Genomic DNA, 19842 nt, shown 5'->3' with positions numbered 1-19842 from the left:
TGATTTTTCTCGTAATATTGATGTCATTGGTTACTTTGTTTCTCTAGGTGGTAGCTTTTCAACACCATATATTAGGTAATCACACAAACATATTCACTGTATCCTCCCCACTAACAGTCACTGAAATGAAAGCTAGGCTGTCAGGGAGCATCAATTGTTTTTTTTTACATATTTATACAGTTTGTGTAATTAGACAAGGCAATATACTACATTTGCAGTGTGGCCTCTGGACCTCAGTGAAGACAGAATGTGGCCCACGAACAAAATGAGTTTGAGCTCTGTACAGGACTACGGTGGTGAAGATAGTGATGTTCGGTTGTTCTATAGTTTGTGACTATGGTAAGTTCCTTGACTAAACCACCATCATATCTTGTCTTATCAAATCAACAGGTACACCTACTCCCAGTGTGGGAAAGGTTTCAGAAACCACTGTGACCTGAGACAACATGAAAGTGTTCACTCTGAAGCCAGGCCGTTCCATTGTGACCAGTGTGAGAAGAGATACAAAACGAAGGGATGTCTAAAACAGCACCAGAAAGTTCACCAGGCAAATCGCATTGAAGACAGGACATACGTTTGCTCACATTGTGGCAGGGGCTTTAGGAAAACAGAAATCTTAAAGTCACATGAACGCACTCACACCGGGGAGCGACCTTATGTCTGTTCTATCTGTGGGAAGGGATTTATACAGTCATATGGCCTGACGCAACACCTCCGGATGCACAGAGGGGAGAAACCGTTCTTATGTAGCGTTTGTGGAATGACCTTAAGCACCTCAGGTCAGTTGAGGGTACACATGAGAACACACACAGGTGAGCAACCCTACAGCTGTCAACTTTGTGGGAGGAGGTTCAAACAACCTGAAAGTCTCACAGTGCATCTGCGGAGTCAGTCACAGGCGAGCGGCCGTACCCCTGCACACTGTGTGACAAACGTTTTGCATCCAGCAGCTGCGTTAAAAAACACATGAGAACTCATACAGGGGAGAAACCTTATCAGTGTATAAGGTGTGGTAAGAGATTCACTGAAAGCGGCAACCTGAAAATACACCAGCGAGTTCATCGAGAAAAAGTCTTAAGTTGTCCAAAAGTTCTTGAGGGTCGTTGTGCTCTGTACAGCAGGGGTTCCCAAACTGGCGACCCGCGGACCAAATTTAGATTTTCATTGTTGGACATAAGACTGTAAAATCACCAGGAAATCAGCTATTGGTTTTCATTTCGGAAATATATTCCCAAGTACTGCCACGCATAATAGAGAGACATATTTGATTGTATACAAATAATAATAATTGATTGGATTTATATAGCACTTTTCTGCTAACTGAGGTACTCAAAGTACTTTACACAGTAGGGGGAAACTCACCTCATCCACTATCAATGTGCAGCACCCACCTCAGTGATGCACAGTGACCATTTTTATGCCAAAACTCTACCCCACACATCAGCTATCAGGTGGAGAGGTGAGGAGGGATATATTCCAATTAGGAATGAGGGGGATGATTCAGTGGCCATGATGGAATTTAGCCATGACACTGTGGTCAACATCCCTACTCTTACAATAAGCACCATGGGATTTTGAAAGACCACGGAGAGTCAGGACACCCATTTTAATGTGCCATCCAAAAGAAGGCACCCTTCGCAGGACAATGTTCCCAAATGTAATCAAGGTTTGAAATGATTGTTTTAGTCAAATGTCTGTTTAGGCGTCATGTGGTCATTTTGCAGTATAAAACTATATTTTTTATTATGTTCCGGCCCACGACCATCTGCTCCAGAAAGAAATTGGCCCGCGGCTGAATCTAGTTGATGATCCCTGCATGACACATTATGAAGGCTGTCATAACTGGCAAAGTTTTTGTATAGATTTTGTGTATATGACTATTCCTCTTGTTAATAAAGAAGACATTGTTATGAGCAGCAATGGGGCAGAACACTTTGTCTCTATTTACTTATTAAAGAACTGCTAATTAGAACATACAACCACACACTGGTTACATTTACTCCTAAATCCTCTGCTACTATAAGAAATAGCATTCTTATTCTGGAGGCCTCAGTCTATATCCCACTACATTTACATTATATTCTGTAAAGGAAACCATAGATACTGTATAGCTGCAATGTTTATTTAAATGCTCACACGCCTGCCATGAAGATACCCTAGGAAAGTGACCGCCTTGTAGTTTAACTTTTTGAATGTTTTCAAGTGCAAAATCTACAAAAATGAAAACCCAATCAAACATGTTCATAAAAGGCATTGAGTAGAAGTAAATGAATCCACAAACACCAATTTTATTATATCTTAAATGACCGCATTATGAATTCTTTGATATCTTGAATCTGATTCAAAACTGGATATGTAAGTGGGAGAGGCGGTCACTTAGCGAATGCAAAAATGTTTCAATCCACAACAGAACAGACAGTTGAAATACATGAGTATTTACGTATTGTATTTAAAATGTAAAATACACTGGCCAAGTCAACTACTTGTATTTGAAGTATTTGAATGTCTACCAATGGTATTTGAAAGTATTTTGAAAATAAAATACTATTTTCAATAACTAACCATTATATCAGACATACGTGCTATTTAGCTGACAATGCAAGCTATTGGTGGGCAATGGGAGCTGATAGAGGTTCGTTGGTGCTGGTCTCATCTGACATTTCATCATCCTCAACTGAGGAGAGGTCAGGTTCCGAGGCCAGGTCGGACAAGGTGAAGTCTGGTACCTGTAAATGGAAAACACAACTAAGCACAAGAACCTGCCTTACTGTATGACCTTTGGACTACTAGGTATTAATATGGGGGGAGGGTTACATCATTGCCAAACCTAGTCCTGGAAAACCATACAACTACAGTTTAGTTAGTTGAACCACTCACAGACAAACCTCATATCCAAGCTATCTCAATGTATTACAGACACTGAATTCACTGAAGCCGAAGATGGGTATTGACAAGGTATAAAACATCCAATTCCAATCCCAAATGCTTTCACACTGGTTGTTCATTTTCAAGGCAGCAAGACAACACACAGATGACATATTAACTTATTTATTAGAATTGTACAAAGATGGCAGCATACAAGGTAAGGTATTAACACAAGGCTGTATCTACTATATGGCAGGTTATGATTACAACAGGATATAAAGTGATGTCAAAAACAACAGTAGCATCAAAAGCAATGTCCTGCATAAGAAAAGGCTAATGGAAATTAAGCTAGATTATTGAGCACACACTGAGCAACATTCACAAACAGTTGGTCAACATTTATTCATCAACATGCTGAATAAATGCAAGCTCATTAGTGTGACTATGAAGGATACTTGATGGAGGAATAATATGGGATAGAAAGTCGTTAAACAGGCAGCTAGTTATTCCATTGATTTCATCTCCACCTCTGCGGGGGCTGGTATCTTCTGAGACTGGGAGGACGTGGCGGTGGGGGGTGGTGCCAGCCGGGGGTAAAAGGGACCTACCAGCCAGTTGAGGGACGTGTTGTTAACCAGGTAGTCCATGACGTCGTCCAGCGACTCCTTCATCTTGCCCAGCTGGGCCTTGCTGCTGGCCAGCACGCCGTCCGACAGGTCCCCAAACGCCGCCGCTTTGCTGAAGCTGGAGTAGACCTGGGAGGCTGAGTAGCTGAGGAACAGCGCCTCCTTCTGGATGTTCTGGGGAAGGCCCTGCAGGCCAGACACCAGCACCTGGCACGTTGTCTGCAGCTGCTGGGTGAGGGAGCGCGCTATGGCCAGGGTCCTTGACTCTATATTCTGGGGGATAAATTATGAAGACCATTTAATTCACATGTACCTTCACATAAAATAAATATGCAATTTGGATGCAAAACTGCAAGAGATGGTCCATGTACAATATGATGTGGCTAAAATGGTATTCTATGATGAGTGCTCTTTAGTATGGTCATTACCTCAGCCTCATTGCCATCTCCTTCCTCATTAGACTTCCACTGAATCAGGGAGCTCAGTTTCACTTTCACCTTCTGGTTAGCTCCGTCAATATTCTTTCTGGCGTATTCAATCTAAAAGGGTTGAAAACGAAATGATAGACTTCACAACGAACATCTCATTCCCACATAATTTAAATGAATCCAGTGCAAGGGAACCTCATGAGATCTTATTACATCTCGTGAAAGACAGTTAAAATAATTTCCATTTACTCCTTCTGCAGAATTTACACATTCTATGGAGAATAAAGTTTTCCATTTCCACTTCTATCATTTGATGTCAACACTCACCAGGTCTACAGTGTGGTTGAGTTGTGAGATGGACTCCTGGCTGCGCTGCTTGGCGTCTTTGACCTGGGCCAGAGCCTTGTGGTATGCCCTCTTACGCAGCTTAGTAGACAGAGAGCCCAGACGGACATAGTAGCTAGGTGCATCCTTCGCCACGTCGAATCCTTCGACCATTTTAGCCTCCATTTCTGTCAAGGTGAAAAGAGGAACATGAAATTAAAGCATCAATCAGGAGTTGAAACAATAAAGGGGAATTAGGACTAGAGAAATGTAACCACTCTCATATTCAAAGACAGCTATGGATGCAAGGACTGACCATCCATGGTATCAAAATTATAGTTTTAACCATGTTTTCGGGTTATACAGTGATTGTTTACATTTTGTTCACAAACATTGGATTAGAAGAAGCTTATACTTTGGGTTCTGATGGGGTACGACAGTTGAACTAAGCTCATGAGGCATTTATAAATTATATTCTTCAAGAATCAATGGGTGCGTATCGTTAATTCATAAGTCAGAAAATGGATGTAGCAACTGCTGATTGTCCCTTTAAGCATTGCTTTGAGCGTTTTGTGTGAAAAATATCAAGTTATTATTGTAATCATTGTACATGTAATGTAAACGCTTGCTGACATTGTATGGGTTTAAGTGAGCAAGCTTAGTGAATCTAATCACACATAGTATTATGAGTAAATGAGTAGTTGACTTCCTAACATTGAGTTTATTGACAACATATATGTTTTGGAAGTGTTGTAAGAAACATTGTGTACAGGATTGTTCCTCTTAATTCGTCTCTGTACTGTAAACCAAAACTATTTAGCCCAAAACAACCAGAAATGTTCTCTTTTGGTCATTAGAAAACATGGGCCATGTCTGAATAATCTTAGTTTCTGAGAATCTCAACCGCACCCGATTAGCTGCCTTTTCTCCGGAATGTGGATGAAGATCAACAGCATAGCTAAATAGTATCAATGACTGATCTTAATGCTCTTTGGTGTTGTTGCTAGCCCCAGTCCAATTCTTCAGTCATCACTGAGAATCCGTTGTAAGAGACTGTTAGGTTATAAGCCTAGCTCTCACTCACCCAACTCGTCCTCAGTGCAAGGCAGGTACTGGTCCACCAGGCTCTCGGAGGTGGTGAGTGCCGTGTCCATTCCGTTGCTGACCATCTGGGCCACACGGCTCTCCATCACCGTATTCACGCTACCGCTGACCGCAGCCCGGGTCATCTGCATACCATCCTGGACCGCAGCACGGGTCATCTCCACTCCGTCCAGCACGGCACCCCTGGTCCGGTCCACTGCATTGGTCAAGGTGTGGGACACACTGTCCTTGGCCCCTGTGACGGTGTCGGACACCACGTCTTTGGCACCGGTCACTGCATACTTGGCGTTGGCGACAATCTAGACAGGAAGAATGGGATAGGGAGAAAAAAGGTTGTTTTTCATTTAACCAGGAAAGTCACATTGAGATTGAACTTAATTTTTCAAATGAGTGAGCCCTGGCCTTTGGATTACCGCTGACTGACTAGACACTTTCTTACGACAGAGGGAGAGCCCGGTCCAAATAGATGATGCGTCACTGATTTTGACACACAGGTTATGAGTCATTGCTCCTCCCTCTATGGTTGGCCAACCTGACTGGCATCCGCTTGATTCATTGTGAAATGCGGTGTTGCGTTGTGTCATTCGGTACCAAGTAATAACTGGGCAGTGAGAGTCATGTACCTGCTCAGAAGGCTGGTGCAGGATTGGCAAGGTCTTCTCAATCTTATCCAGACCTTTACAGGCCAAGTCATTGGCCATGGAAACTGGTGGCAGAAAAAGAGGGCATAACATTATAAGCAAAATGTATCACATTCAAGGTTGGGAAGGGAGAGTCACAAATTGTAGCACTACAGAAGAATACTAAAAAAGTGTTACTGGTTCAAGACAAGGCCAAAGATGTGATTACTAGGTAAAAGGTTATGTTGTTGAGCAACAGCTCATAGATGACTGGACGGACTTCCTGCTTGCTCCTTACACAATTAGGAAGTGTAACTCAATATTTCTTTCCACGATCTAATGTTGAGCGATTAACCAATATTTCCGGGATTTTCGGTTATTAAACAACTAATTGGCCGATGTCGGTTCAATTACTTGAATTCCATTTACTTCGGGGGTTTTGTGAGCCCAACGCGCCGTTTCACTAGAGAAAATTATAATCATTCACGAGAGAAATAAACTCAATAACTACGTGGGTCGCTTCTTTGAAGAACCAGTACAATTATTTTGTCAGACAGTTCTGCAGCTAGCCTAGCTAAATTGGGGTGCTGAGAAATATAATAATTAATTAAAAAATATCTTTTAAAGTTTTGGTTTTTGAAAAAGGTAGTGCACTAGACCTGTATATCGGACCGATATGGGCTTCTGTAGCGATGGGGGTATTCTCAGCACCCCGCTTTGGAATTGCCATTAAAAAGCTCCAAAGTAACTGTAATGTTTAAAAAATATTATCGAAACCGAAAAACCCAGCCTATTTCTTTATAATCGAAACCAAACCGACCTAGAAAAGCACAGCATTTTTGTAATAAGCATATGTTTAAAATCTTATACTAGAAATACCATTCTGGCAAAGCGCTTGCTTTTCCATTTTCAGCTCTCCAAATTTGACCACCACATAGGAAATGAATCAAAATAGATTAAACTCAATATGTAGGTCTACATTTGTGAAAATATACTAGGTGGCTATACAGTGGGGAGAACAAGTATTTGATACACTGCCGATTTTGCAGGTTTTCCTACTTACAAAGCATGTAGAGGTCTGTAATTTTTATCATAGGTACACTTCAACTGTGAGAGACGGAATCTAAAACAAAAATCCAGAAAATCACATTGTATGATTTTTAAGTAATTCATTTGCATTTTATTGCATGACATAAGTATTTGATACATCAGAAAACCAGAACTTAATATTTGCTACAGAAACCTTTGTTTGCAATTACAGAGATCATACGTTTCCTGTAGTTCTTGACCAGGTTTGCACACACTGCAGCAGGGATTTTGGCCCAATCCTCCATACAGACCTTCTCCAGATCCTTCAGGTTTCGGGGCTGTCGCTGGGCAATACGGACTTTCAGCTCCCTCCAAAGATTTTCTATTGGGTTCAGGTCTGGAGACTGGCTAGGCCACTCCAGGACCTTGAGATGCTTCTTACGGAGCCACTCCTTAGTTGCCCTGGCTGTGTGTTTCGGGTCGTTGTCATGCTGGAAGACCCAGCCACGACCCATCTTCAATGCTCTTACTGAGGGAAGGAGGTTGTTGGCCAAGATCTCGCGATACATGGCCCCATCCATCCTCCCCTCAATACGGTGCAGTCGTCCTGTCCCCTTTGCAGAAAAGCATCCCCAAAGAATGATGTTTCCACCTCCATGCTTCACGGTTGGGATGGTGTTCTTGGGGTTGTACTCATCCTTCTTCTTCCTCCAAACATGGCGAGTGGAGTTTAGACCAAAAAGCTCTATTTTTGTCTCATCAGACCACATGACCTTCTCCCATTCCTCCTCTGGATCATCCAGATGGTCCTTGGCAAACTTCAGATGGGCCTGGATATGCGCTGGCTTGAGCAGGGGGACCTTGCGTGCGCTGCAGGATTTTAATCCATGGCGGCGTAGTGTGTTACTAATGGTTTTCTTTGAGACTGTGGTTCCAGCTCTCTTCAGGTCATTGACCAGGTCCTGCCGTGTAGTTCTGGGCTGATCCCTCACCTTCCTCATGATCATTGATGCCCCACGAGGTGAGATCTTGCATGGAGCCCCAGACCGAGGGTGATTGACCGTCATCTTGAACTTCTTCCATTTTCTAATAATTGCGCCAACAGTTGTTGCCTTCTCACCAAGCTGCTTGCCTATTGTCCTGTAGCCCATCCCAGCCTTGTGCAGGTCTACCATTTTAGCCCTGATGTCCTTACACAGCTCTCTGGTCTTGGCCATTGTGGAGAGGTTGGAGTCTGTTTGATTGAGTGTGTGGACAGGTGTCTTTTATACAAGTAACGAGTTCAAACAGGTGCAGTTAATACAGGTAATGAGTGGAGAACAGGAGGGCTTCTTAAAGAAAAACTAACAGGTCTGTGAGAGCCGGAATTCTTACTGGTTGGTAGGTGATCAAATACTTACGTCATGCAATAAAATGCAAATTAATTACTTAAAAATCATACAATGTGATTTTCTGGATGTTTGTTTTAGATTCCGTCTCTCACATTTGAAGTGTACCTATGATAAAAACTACAGACCTCTACATGCTTTGTAAGTAGGAAAACCTGCAAAATCGGCAGTGTATCAAATACTTGTTCTCCCCACTGTAGATTTGGAGATAGCTACAGATTCTTACTTTGTGGCTCCAGCTTGCCGATGATGGGTGCTGCACCGGTGAGCGCTGCAGTGGTGAGGTTCCTAACCCCCTGCTCGGCCACCTCACACATAGACTTGAGGTAGGGGTGGTTATCCTTGGTGGTGCAGTAGGCACTGGACACCATATCATAGGTGGAGCTCACCAAGGGGAGGCTGGCCACCCTCTCAACTACATTCTGGTGAGAAATTAGTTGAAAATGGATGTTAGAACACAATATTGTTACAATATCTCAAGAGTAATGTCAGCAATGCTACAAGTAGAAACCCTAAGTATGCTATAGGCTTCTGAATTTATAGCTTTTCCTTCAGATTTAAGATGAGCAACCTAACCCACCTGAGGTCCAAAGGATCAATGTCTAGCATCTACTGACTAAAGTTGGCTACTGTAGTATGAAACTTTAACTTGCTATCCTTTATCATAACATTGGACCTGTAAACACACAATCAAAAATAAAGACAAACCTATAACCATGCCAACTGAATGTCAACTATCTGAGGAGTTGTAGCCTACTTTCGATAATTTTCTGTATATGCACTTATATCCTGTTTCATTATCAGCTGGCACACACTACTTTGACCCGTTTCACTCCCCAAAAGAGACACACCTGGTTATTGACGACTTCAACGACTTCCATGTCTGCAAACCTAAACAAGAGGAGAAAGACAAATTCATGTTATGGACATTTAATTTCTTTCAACAATACAAAAATAGGTTATTTTCTGCTACATTGCTTTGATAAACTCACAAGGAAAAAATACGATTTAATATTTCAACATCATTATGTCTACTCAATTATCTACCCAAACAACAACAGGGAAAGTGATATTGATTGATACAGTGTAGCAGCAAACGTTACTGTATGCTGTAAAATTCGAAAGAGGAACTCTCGCGTTCAGACAAATATCCACCAAATTGGTTGATAATGAAATCAAATAAACACAAAAGTATGATAATAATTTTTATTAACAAGGTTACCTACCACGTTAGTTGGTTAATTTTGGTGAATGATGATGATCCCAGCAGTGTAATAACTTACTCCGTTTCAGGTTTGATTTGATTGTGAACTAACAACGTCCCATTTATATTCTCTGCTTCTCGCGAGATATTGCTAATAACTTGACGTAATCGCCACAAAAAATTCTAGGGCAAAGGTAACGAGGGGGAAAATGGCAGGGGATTTCCTAGATAAATGAATGGCCTGACACAGTCCTGCATCAGTTGAGGATAAACGATGTCAGACATTTAACACATTGCATGTGGTAGCTTCTTACACGAACAACCTCTATAGTGGGTATCCCATAGATGTTATATTTATTTTTGTAGGATTACTGGGATAACATGTATACAAATATATAATGTACTGCTGTTTGGATTCTATTCCACATTCATTCAGAGATTCCTTTTTAATAACCCTTAAAGTAGGCGGTGGCCATTTCGGGAATACATCCCTAGCCAAAAAGTCATTGAATTTCATAGACTGACCGGCTATTGAACCTGGGTTTTACGGTACTAGAGTCTTTACAGTGAGGGTTGTCAGAAGAATGGATACTTTTATCAAACCATTTAGGCTGTATGACCTAACTGTGTGTTACACTATAATTACAATGGCTGTAATACAGTGTAATTCATACTTAGACTATGAATCATCATGCCATGTGATTTTGGAATACAGTATTACTCAATGAACTATTCCCCAGTTGGCCATCATTTTTGACCTTGCTCAAAAGTCTGGATTAAAGAGATATTGGACTAAAATAGACGTTTCTACATAACTGAACTCCCTTTCCTTAGCTTTTTATATTTATAAGTATGGAAGTAGTGGTAAAGTAAGTTAAACCCTGAGCACCATGGGTAAATAGGTGGGCAAATGCTAATGAAAAAGGGGGGGAAATGATCTAGGGTAATAAAAAGGTGGGTAAAAGCAAAATTTACTCTCCACTACTTCAATAGTTCTAAATTGTAATAGACTAGAATTGACCCTTCCAATGACTAAGTGACGTTTGTGATTACTTTGCTGTTTTGATCTGGACTATAATCCAATCACATAGTGTCATATAGTGTCATATAATCCAATCACATAGTCATATAATTTTATTTGCCTGGCCTGATGTGATGTCAAGCAAAGTACAACCTGTGGACCAAGAACAACGAATGTCGTCACTTTATTGTTGCACTTTGGGATATCACCGTCAACTGTACAGAATCAGTAGGCCTACATAGCATGGACAATACGGGATATTTGACAAGTTGCAGTTGTCTAGAAGCACATAATACATGTGTAGCTTTGTGTTTTTGTCACGTTGGTTTTTGCTGTTTGGTTTAGGCTATGTCTCATGTGACATGAGAAACTGACAAGATTAGGTATTTGTACAGGATGTGGTAGGTTTTGTAATCCAACTTTATATAAATGTTTACTTAGTGTTGCTAGTAGTGAAAGCATCTTCAATGGCCTGTTGAGTGTGATCAAAGTTCATTGTCCTTATTTGACTTCTCTGACCGCATCTGAGTCATGCAACAGCTTTATAGTTTATAGGTCTCTCCAGTAGTGGTGCGTGGGTAAAATCACTGGAGAAGCCAGAAAAAATTGAATTTTACAACCTAAAGTATGTGTTGTGATAATTGCGTTTGCTCTATAATCTGTTAGTTCATATGCCTTGTAACTGTGATATATATACGGTGCATTCGGAAAGTATTCAGACCCCTTGACTGTTCCACAATTTGTAATGTCACAGCCTTATTCTAAAATGGATTAAATAAATAAAAATCCTCATCAATCTACACACAATACCCCATAATGACAAAGCAAAAACAGGGTTTTAGAAATTTTAGCAAATCTATAAAAAAAGTAAAACAGAAATACCTTACTTACATAAGTATTCAGACCCTTTGCTATGAGACTTGAAATTGAGCTCAGGTGCATCCTGTTTCCATTGATCATCCTTGAGATGTTACTACAACTTGATTGGAGTCCACCTGTGGTAAATTCAATTGATTGGATATGATTTGCAAAGGCACACACCTGTCAATATAAGGTCCCACAATTGACCGTGCATGTCAGAGCAAAATCCAAGCCATGAGGTCTAGGGAATTGCTTGTAGAGCTCATAGACCGGATTGTGTCGAGGCACAGATCAGGGGAAGGTTACCAAAACATTTCTGCAGCATTGAAGGTCCCCAAGAACACAGTGGGCTCCATCATTCTTAAATGGAAGAAGTTTTGAACCACCAAGACTCTTCCTAGAGCTGGTGGCCCGGGCCAAACTGAGCAATCGGGGGAGAAGGGCCTTGGTCAGTGAGGTGACCAAAAACCTGATGGTCATTCTGACAGAGCTCCAGAGTTCCTCTGTGGAGATGGGAGAACCTTCCATAAGGACAACCATCTCTGCAGCACTCCACCAATCAAGCCTTTATGGTAGAGTGACCAGACGAAAGCCACTCCTCAGTAAAAGGCACATGACAGTGCGCTTGGAGTTTGCCAATTGGCACCTAAAGGACTCTCAGACTATGAGAAACAAGATTCTCTGGTCTGATGAAACCAAGATTGAACTCTTTTGCCTGAATACCAAGCGTCATGTCTGGAGAAAACCTGGCACCATCCCTACTGTGAAGCATGGTGGCAGCATCATGCTGTGGGAATGTTTTTCAGCGGCAGGGACTGAGAGACTAGTCAGGATCGAGGGAAAGGTGAACGGAGCAAAGTACAGAGAGATCCTTGATAAAAACTTGCTCCAGAGCACTCAGGACCTCAGACTGGGGTGAAGGTTCACCTTCCAATGGGACAATGAACCTAAGCACACAGCCAAGACAACGCAGGAAAGGCTTCGGGACAAGTCTCTGAATGTCCATGAGTGGCCCAGCCAGTGCCCGTACTTGAACATGATCGAACATCTCTGGAGAGACCTGAAAATAGTTGTGCAGCGAAGCTCCCCATCCAACCTGACAGAGCTTGAGAGAATCTGCAGAAAATAATGGGAGAAACTCCCATATTCAGGTGTGCCAAGCTTGTAGCTTCATACCCAAGAAGACTCAAGGCTGTAATCACTGCCAAAGGTGTACAATTACCTTTTTTGCCAAAGTGGAAATACTGAAAATGTGTTTTTGCCCATGCTACAGACCTCTATAAAGGCCCAGTGCACTACTTTTGTATAAAAACGATATATATTTTTTAACTATTTTCATTTAATTGTGATTTTTCATGATTTTTCAGCACTACTTCCCGCAGCTATGCTTCCCTTGGCATCTAGGAATACCTGCCACTGGGTCTTTCTCTCTGTATCTCTTTCTCTTTGTCTCCCTCTATCATCGTGATTAAATAGCTCGACACAAAGCAGGTAGTATGATTTTGATTCTGTGGTGATACTGTAAAATACAGGGTTTTGCTGCCCCTGTGTGGACTCTTTGATATATTGCAAGTTAAGATTGGATATCCTTTTTAGATCGGGGCCCATATGCCCAGCCGTGTATTTTTACATTTTTTATTTAACCTTTATTTAACTAGGCAAGTCAGTTAAGAACAAATTATTATTTACAATGACGGTATTAATGGCAAACAGGTTGAGTTCAGTATGACAAATCCATACAAAAAGAATAAGAACACCCCAAATGTATATATGTCAGAAAGTTTGTCACATTCAAAGAATGATCACACCTGTGGAACAAAGCCTTCTTTATGACACAAACAACACATTCTCGAATATTAAATTCCAATTTTGGAATGATTATTCTCTCAACCACAAAATGATGTTCAAAGTTTAATCTGACAGCAGGAGTGGAGTGTATAATCAACAGACAGACACCATGACAATCCAATGTTTGTGCCAGATATGCACCTGCGGGTAAGTACCAACATCTCAACCGACGGTGCACTCACACATCGATTTCAGCTGTAGTGTAATTTAGTGCTTTTTTGGCAAAGAAAATGTAACAGATGGAGAGAGCTGCAACTACGACACAGCCTACGAGATCACACTGACTCAAAATCTGCTGCAACATGTCTGATAGCCTATTCTCTTTGATGTCTATCACCAATTTCCACTCCAATTTCGTAACTGGAGTGGATATGGGATGACCAATATGTATGCTCAGCATTCATTTAATTGTTAGTATTTTGTTTACTTGAAGCAGCTGGAATTTACATAATCCATTCCCCCAACGAATGCCCTGTAAATAACTCTACATAGAGAAAAAGCACAGCGGCGTCCTCATCCTTCGAGCGAGCCCGAGCTGCGAGAGAGTCTAAAACCCCGTTTATACCTACTTCTAACTTGCGTCCTTTGTCCTGATCGTGCGGACATTCTGATTCTGCCCACATTTTTAGACAGGTGTGACAATCAAAAGACACATTGTGACCTGATTGTCATCAGATCATCCCGCCCTCCCCCAGAGGTAGTCAGACACGCATTGTGTCTGGATATCTTACAAGTGTAGACAGATCTGGGCAGAGAAACAATATAAATCATATTATTCCGCCCTCTAAAATCATTGACAGGTGGCACCATTGACTGATTACGTCAATATGTGTCTTACAATAAATATAATTCTAAAAGAATAGCTGTGAAATCATTTGCATAAAGGAAGGGACCAGGAAATATGGTCACAAAGCAGACATAGTGGACGGATAATAGACACATTGTGTGTAGACACATTTCTGGAAATGTAGGCACAATCAGTAGACAAGATCCGGATAAAGGACCCATATAAGCATCAGGTATAAACAGGGCTTGAGAGAGTGAGAGTAGAGAGAGTGAATAATCCACGGGCATTTATTTTTAGAAGCTCTCTCGTTTGCTACGCACTTCATGTAGCCTACTACAACACGGCCCATGTTCTTCTGGTCAATAATTTAAACGGGTTTGGTACATTGGATTGGAACACAACACCCGAGCGCACAGCGTAAAGACGCGCAGGCCTATTCCATAGTGTGATGTTTCAAGCTATATCCGGAATTTGGAGATGCCCACCTTTGCCAATGAGGTAAAATCATTAACGTTTTAACTTTGCGGTCGTTAAATACCTCGGATCGTGCATGGAGTGTGAGTTAGATTCTGATGATGGAGAGAGGATATGGCTGTAAAATCCTTGATGGGAGAAAGGGGAGTGGGTTGCAATACAGTTTTACCTGAAGGCAGGGTAGGGTACGCGCGTACCAACGTAATGCAAATATATTAACTGTGACCCAATGAAAGCACCTGATCATTATACATCATGCTAGGGTTATCGTTCATCTTCTAATTACATTTACAAGTTTAACTGCCGTATAATTATTTTGCATGCTGTGTGTGACACCAAATTATGTTTTTTAATGTAGTTTATCTGAGAGAAGAGAGACAAACCTAATAGGAGCTCAATATAATTGTAATATTCTTCTGATAAGAACTACATTCGCTGAGGCTGCTGAGGGAAGGACGGCTCATTATAATGGCTGGAACTGAGCGAAAGGAATGGCATCAAACACATGGAAACCATGTGTTTGATAGCGTTCTGCTCCAGCCATTACCAGGAGCCCGTTCTCCCCAATTAATGTGCCACCAACCTCCTGTGGTTCAGAACACCACTTTGACCAACAGCAGATTCTCAACAACACACTCTATTGCGCCATTCCAACCAATCCCAACACATAATCCCTTTCCTCTGGCAGGCATCACCACTGCTCACAAGGATCCCTTCGAGAGGAGCCGTGTGTCCTGATCCCAGGCTGCATGGTCTCGGAATACCAAGAAAAGTACCCTGCCTACTGCACCACTGTTGTCCGGGCAGCCAAGAAGCAGAATAATGAGTATCAGCCACTGGAGGGAAGGATATCCAACATGACCACTTTCAAGTGAGACACACATAATTCATCAAAGAAGATATGATATTCTGGTAGAAAAAGAGTGAATGACAACATTCACAGTTGAATTGTTTGCATAGTTTATTCAGTCTGCACGTTGCAAGTCATGAGGGTAATGTCTTCCAGGTCAGACTACGTGGCCCATGAAGTGACCCAGAGGCCCTCAAAGGTCACCAAGGTGTATGTGCCACCTGACGGGAGAATGAGACACAGCAGCACCTACGCCAGGGACTACCCAACACACCCTGTTCAGAAGCACATCGTGACCAAGCCGGAAGAGTATCATCCGCCCACAGCAAAGATGGTCGCTCAGTCCTTATACAAAGGTACAGAATCTGTGTCTTTAGTAGGAGAATAGTTTAAGATTCAGGCTACTCAGTATACGGAAGATTAATAAATCAGTTGTAATCAAATCAACAATAATTGTTCAAATCAAATGAATACATCTTGAACTCTCACAGTTCTGGGTGACTTTAACCTCCCCACGTCTACCTTTGACTCATTCCTCTCTGCCTCCTTCTTTCCACTCCTCTCCTCTTTTGACCTCACCCTCTCACCTTCCCCCCCTACTCACAAGGCAGGCAATACGCTTGACCTCATCTTTACTAGATGCTGTTCTTCCACTAATCTCACTGCAACTCCCCTCCAAGTCTCCGACCACTACCTTGTATTCTTTTCCCTCTCGCTCTCATCTAACACTTCCCACACTGCCCCTACTCGGATGGTATCGCGCCGTCCCAACCTTCGCTCTCTCTCCCCCGCTACTCTCTCCTCTTCCATCCTATCATCTCTTCCCTCTGCTCAAACCTTCTCCAACCTATCTCCTGATTCTGCCTCCTCAACCCTCCTCTCCTCCCTTTCTGCATCCTTTGACTCTCTATGTCCCCTATCCTCCAGGCCGGCTCGGTCCTCCCCTCCTGCTCCGTGGCTCGACGACTCACTGCGAGCTCACAGAACAGGGCTCCGGGCAGCCGAGCGGAAATGGAGGAAAACTCGCCTCCCTGCGGACCTGGCATCCTTTCACTCCCTCCTCTCTACATTCTCCTCTTCTGTCTCTGCTGCTAAAGCCACTTTCTACCACTCTAAATTCCAAGCATCTGCCTCTAACCCTAGGAAGCTCTTTGCCACCTTCTCCTCCCTCCTGAATCCTCCTCCCCCTCCTCCCCCCTCCTCCCTCTCTGCGGATGACTTCGTCAACCATTTTGAAAAGAAGGTCGACGACATCCGATCCTCGTTTGCTAAGTCAAACGACACCGCTGGTTCTGCTCACACTGCCCTACCCTGTGCTTTGACCTCTTTCTCCCCTCTCTCTCCAGATGAAATCTCGCGTCTTGTGACGGCCGGCCGCCCAACAACCTGCCCGCTTGACCCTATCCCCTCCTCTCTTCTCCAGACCATTTCCGGAGACCTTCTCCCTTACCTCACCTCGCTCATCAACTCATCCTTGACCGCTGGCTACGTCCCTTCCGTCTTCAAGAGAGCGAGAGTTGCACCCCTTCTGAAAAAACCTACACTCGATCCCTCCGATGTCAACAACTACAGACCAGTATCCCTTCTTTCTTTTCTCTCCAAAACTCTTGAACGTGCCGTCCTTGGCCAGCTCTCCTGCTATCTCTCTCAGAATGACCTTCTTGATCCAAATCAGTCAGGTTTCAAGACTAGTCATTCAACTGAGACTGCTCTTCTCTGTGTCACGGAGGCGCTCCGCACTGCTAAAGCTAACTCTCTCTCCTCTGCTCTCATCCTTCTAGACCTATCGGCTGCCTTTGATACTGTGAACCATCAGATCCTCCTCTCCACCCTCTCCGAGCTGGGCATCTCCGGCGCGGCCCACGCTTGGATTGCGTCCTACCTGACAGGTCGCTCCTACCAGGTGGCGTGGCGAGAATCTGTCTCCGCACCACGTGCTCTCACCACTGGTGTCCCCCAGGGCTCTGTTCTAGGCCCTCTCCTATTCTCGCTATACACCAAGTCACTTGGCTCTGTCATATCCTCACATGGCCTCTCCTATCATTGCTATGCAGACGACACACAATTAATCTTCTCCTTTCCCCCCTCTGATAACCAGGTCGCGAATCGCATCTCTGCATGTCTGGCAGACATATCAGTGTGGATGACGGATCACCACCTCAAGCTGAACCTCGGCAAGACGGAGCTGCTCTTCCTCCCGGGGAAGGACTGCCCGTTCCATGATCTCGCCATCACGGTTGACAACTCCATTGTGTCCTCCTCCCAGAGCGCTAAGAACCTTGGCGTGATCCTGGACAACACCCTGTCGTTCTCAACTCACATCAAGGCGGTGACCCGTTCCTGTAGGTTCATGCTCTACAACATTCGCAGAGTACGACCCTGCCTCACACAGGAAGCGGCGCAGGTCCTAATCCAGGCACTTGTCATCTCCCGTCTGGATTACTGCAACTCGCTGCTGGCTGGGCTCCCTGCCTGTGCCATTAAACCCCTACAACTCATCCAGAACGCCGCAGCCCGTCTGGTGTTCAACCTTCCCAAGTTCTCTCACGTCACCCCGCTCCTCCGCTCTCTCCACTGGCTTCCAGTTGAAGCTCGCATCCGCTACAAGACCATGGTGCTTGCCTACGGAGCTGTGAGGGGAACGGCACCTCCGTACCTTCAGGCTCTGATCAGGCCCTACACCCAAACAAGGGCACTGCGTTCATCCACCTCTGGCCTGCTCGCCTCCCTACCTCTGAGGAAGTACAGTTCCCGCTCAGCCCAGTCAAAACTGTTCGCTGCTCTGGCACCCCAATGGTGGAACAAACTCCCTCACGACGCCAGGTCAGCGGAGTCAATCACCACCTTCCGGAGACACCTGAAACCCCACCTCTTTAAGGAATACCTAGGATAGGATAAAGTAATCCTCCTAACCCCCCCCTCCCCCTTAAAAGAGTTAGATGCACTATTGTAAAGTGGTTGTTCCACTGGATATCATAAGGTGAATGCACCAATTTGTAAGTCGCTCTGGATAAGAGCGTCTGCTAAATGACTTAAATGTAAAATGTAAATGAGTTAACATTGGGTCGCTCGTAGAATTTGTAAATGTTTTTAATGATCAGAGATGACAATGGATTGACATAAAATGTAGTCCTCTCACTCTATTGTTTCCAGGGGAATTCCGAGCATGGCACAACCAGAAAGTCCAACCCTACAGGACCTGTGACAACCTGAAGCTGAACGACAGCAAGTTCGAGGTGACCACCACCTTCCAAGACGACTACTGCCACAAGGGCCCGGCCGAGGCCAGGGAGAGCTTCAAACCGGCTGCCGACGCCCGGGAGACCCTGCCCTTTGACGGCGCCACCAACTACCAGACGCAGTATGTCCCCCACCCAGTCCAGCCCAGGCAGCCCAAAGAGAGGGCTGTCTACAGGCCCACCAGTGCCCCCCTCAATGGGGTCTCCACCCACAGGCAGGACTACCGGGGCCTGCCAGCTGAGCCCGCCAAGCCCTTTAGGGCCAAGGTGGCCTGGGAGAGCAGCCCGGCTGTATTCCAGGGGACCAGTGAGTTCCGCGACCAGTACAAGGCCTGGCCCCTGCAGCCCAAGCACCGGCACCAGGCTGAGGAGTACTGCCCACCCGAGGGCACTATGGTCGGTCTGTCCACAGCTCATGCTGACTATGTCGACCACGAGAGCCATCAGCGGCCCCAGTCCGCCCGTCCCCCTGTCGAGGCCTGGACAAAGGAGGCCAGACAGCCCCTCCAGACCAGATCCACCATGAAGGAGGACTACCGGACCTGGGATGTGGTCCGTCGTCCCCCCATGGTCTACGCAGATGAGCTAGAGAAACCCAAGGGGGCTTTCGCCAACACCACCACCTTCCGCTCAGCATACACGCCCAAGACGGCCCAGCGCGCCACCAGCTTTAAACCCACCCAGAAGCTATTGAGCCCCCAGACCATGGATGAAGACTCCATCTATCGCTCCACCTACACCCCCAAGGAGATCCCTCCTTGTCCAGCCCGGGATGGCTGTCCTCCTGGCTTTGAGTACAGCTCCATGGGGGCTGGAGGACACAGGCTGTACCGAACCATCTCGGTACAGGAAACAGGGCTGAGTCAGCTGGCCGCTGCAACGTCCGATAAGCCCTCTTACTCCCACAGCAGAAAGAGCTGCAGGGTCCCCAGCCGAGCCAAGAGGGCGCCATAGAGTCCCGATCACAGACCTGCTCACACACAGCTAGCTAGAGGGGATTCTTATATTTCTATTCAAATATATTAATTGACATTTTAGATGAATTCATCACGAGCACCTCAGGTATTTTGTATGGTCACTCACATAAAAAAAAGCATAACCCTGATTGTGCATGCGTTTTTCTTTTATGTACAAAGAATTCATAACAATTCTTACTTTGAATATTATGTAATTG

The 19842-nt window shown here is 44.3% G+C and overlaps 2 protein-coding genes across 2 annotated transcripts; one reads left to right on the top strand and one right to left on the bottom strand.

The window, feature by feature from the left end:
• Window positions 1–3034: 3034 nt before the first annotated feature.
• On the bottom strand, window positions 3035–9729 carry LOC139561014 (perilipin-2-like). The gene is made up of 8 exons (XM_071377813.1): window positions 9611–9729; window positions 9236–9275; window positions 8611–8806; window positions 5971–6053; window positions 5328–5646; window positions 4247–4431; window positions 3920–4030; window positions 3035–3764 (listed from the first exon to the last, which is right to left on the bottom strand). Exons 2-8 carry the CDS (start codon window positions 9263–9265, stop codon window positions 3369–3371), a joined length of 1320 nt encoding a protein of 439 aa, XP_071233914.1. The 5' UTR covers window positions 9266–9275; window positions 9611–9729; the 3' UTR covers window positions 3035–3368.
• A 4473-nt stretch (window positions 9730–14202) lies between these two features.
• On the top strand, window positions 14203–19773 carry LOC139561013 (stabilizer of axonemal microtubules 2-like). Its single transcript, XM_071377812.1, has 4 exons — window positions 14203–14603; window positions 15268–15450; window positions 15586–15785; window positions 18583–19773. Exons 1-4 carry the CDS (start codon window positions 14554–14556, stop codon window positions 19620–19622), a joined length of 1473 nt encoding a protein of 490 aa, XP_071233913.1. The 5' UTR covers window positions 14203–14553; the 3' UTR covers window positions 19623–19773.
• Window positions 19774–19842: the final 69 nt, after the last annotated feature.

The sequence above is a fragment of the Salvelinus alpinus genome, chromosome 31 (genome assembly GCF_045679555.1).
Source record: "Salvelinus alpinus chromosome 31, SLU_Salpinus.1, whole genome shotgun sequence".
NCBI lineage: Eukaryota > Metazoa > Chordata > Actinopteri > Salmoniformes > Salmonidae > Salvelinus > Salvelinus alpinus.
The sequence above is the reverse complement of the archived record's forward strand: the minus strand, read 5'-3'. Positions and strand labels throughout refer to the sequence as shown.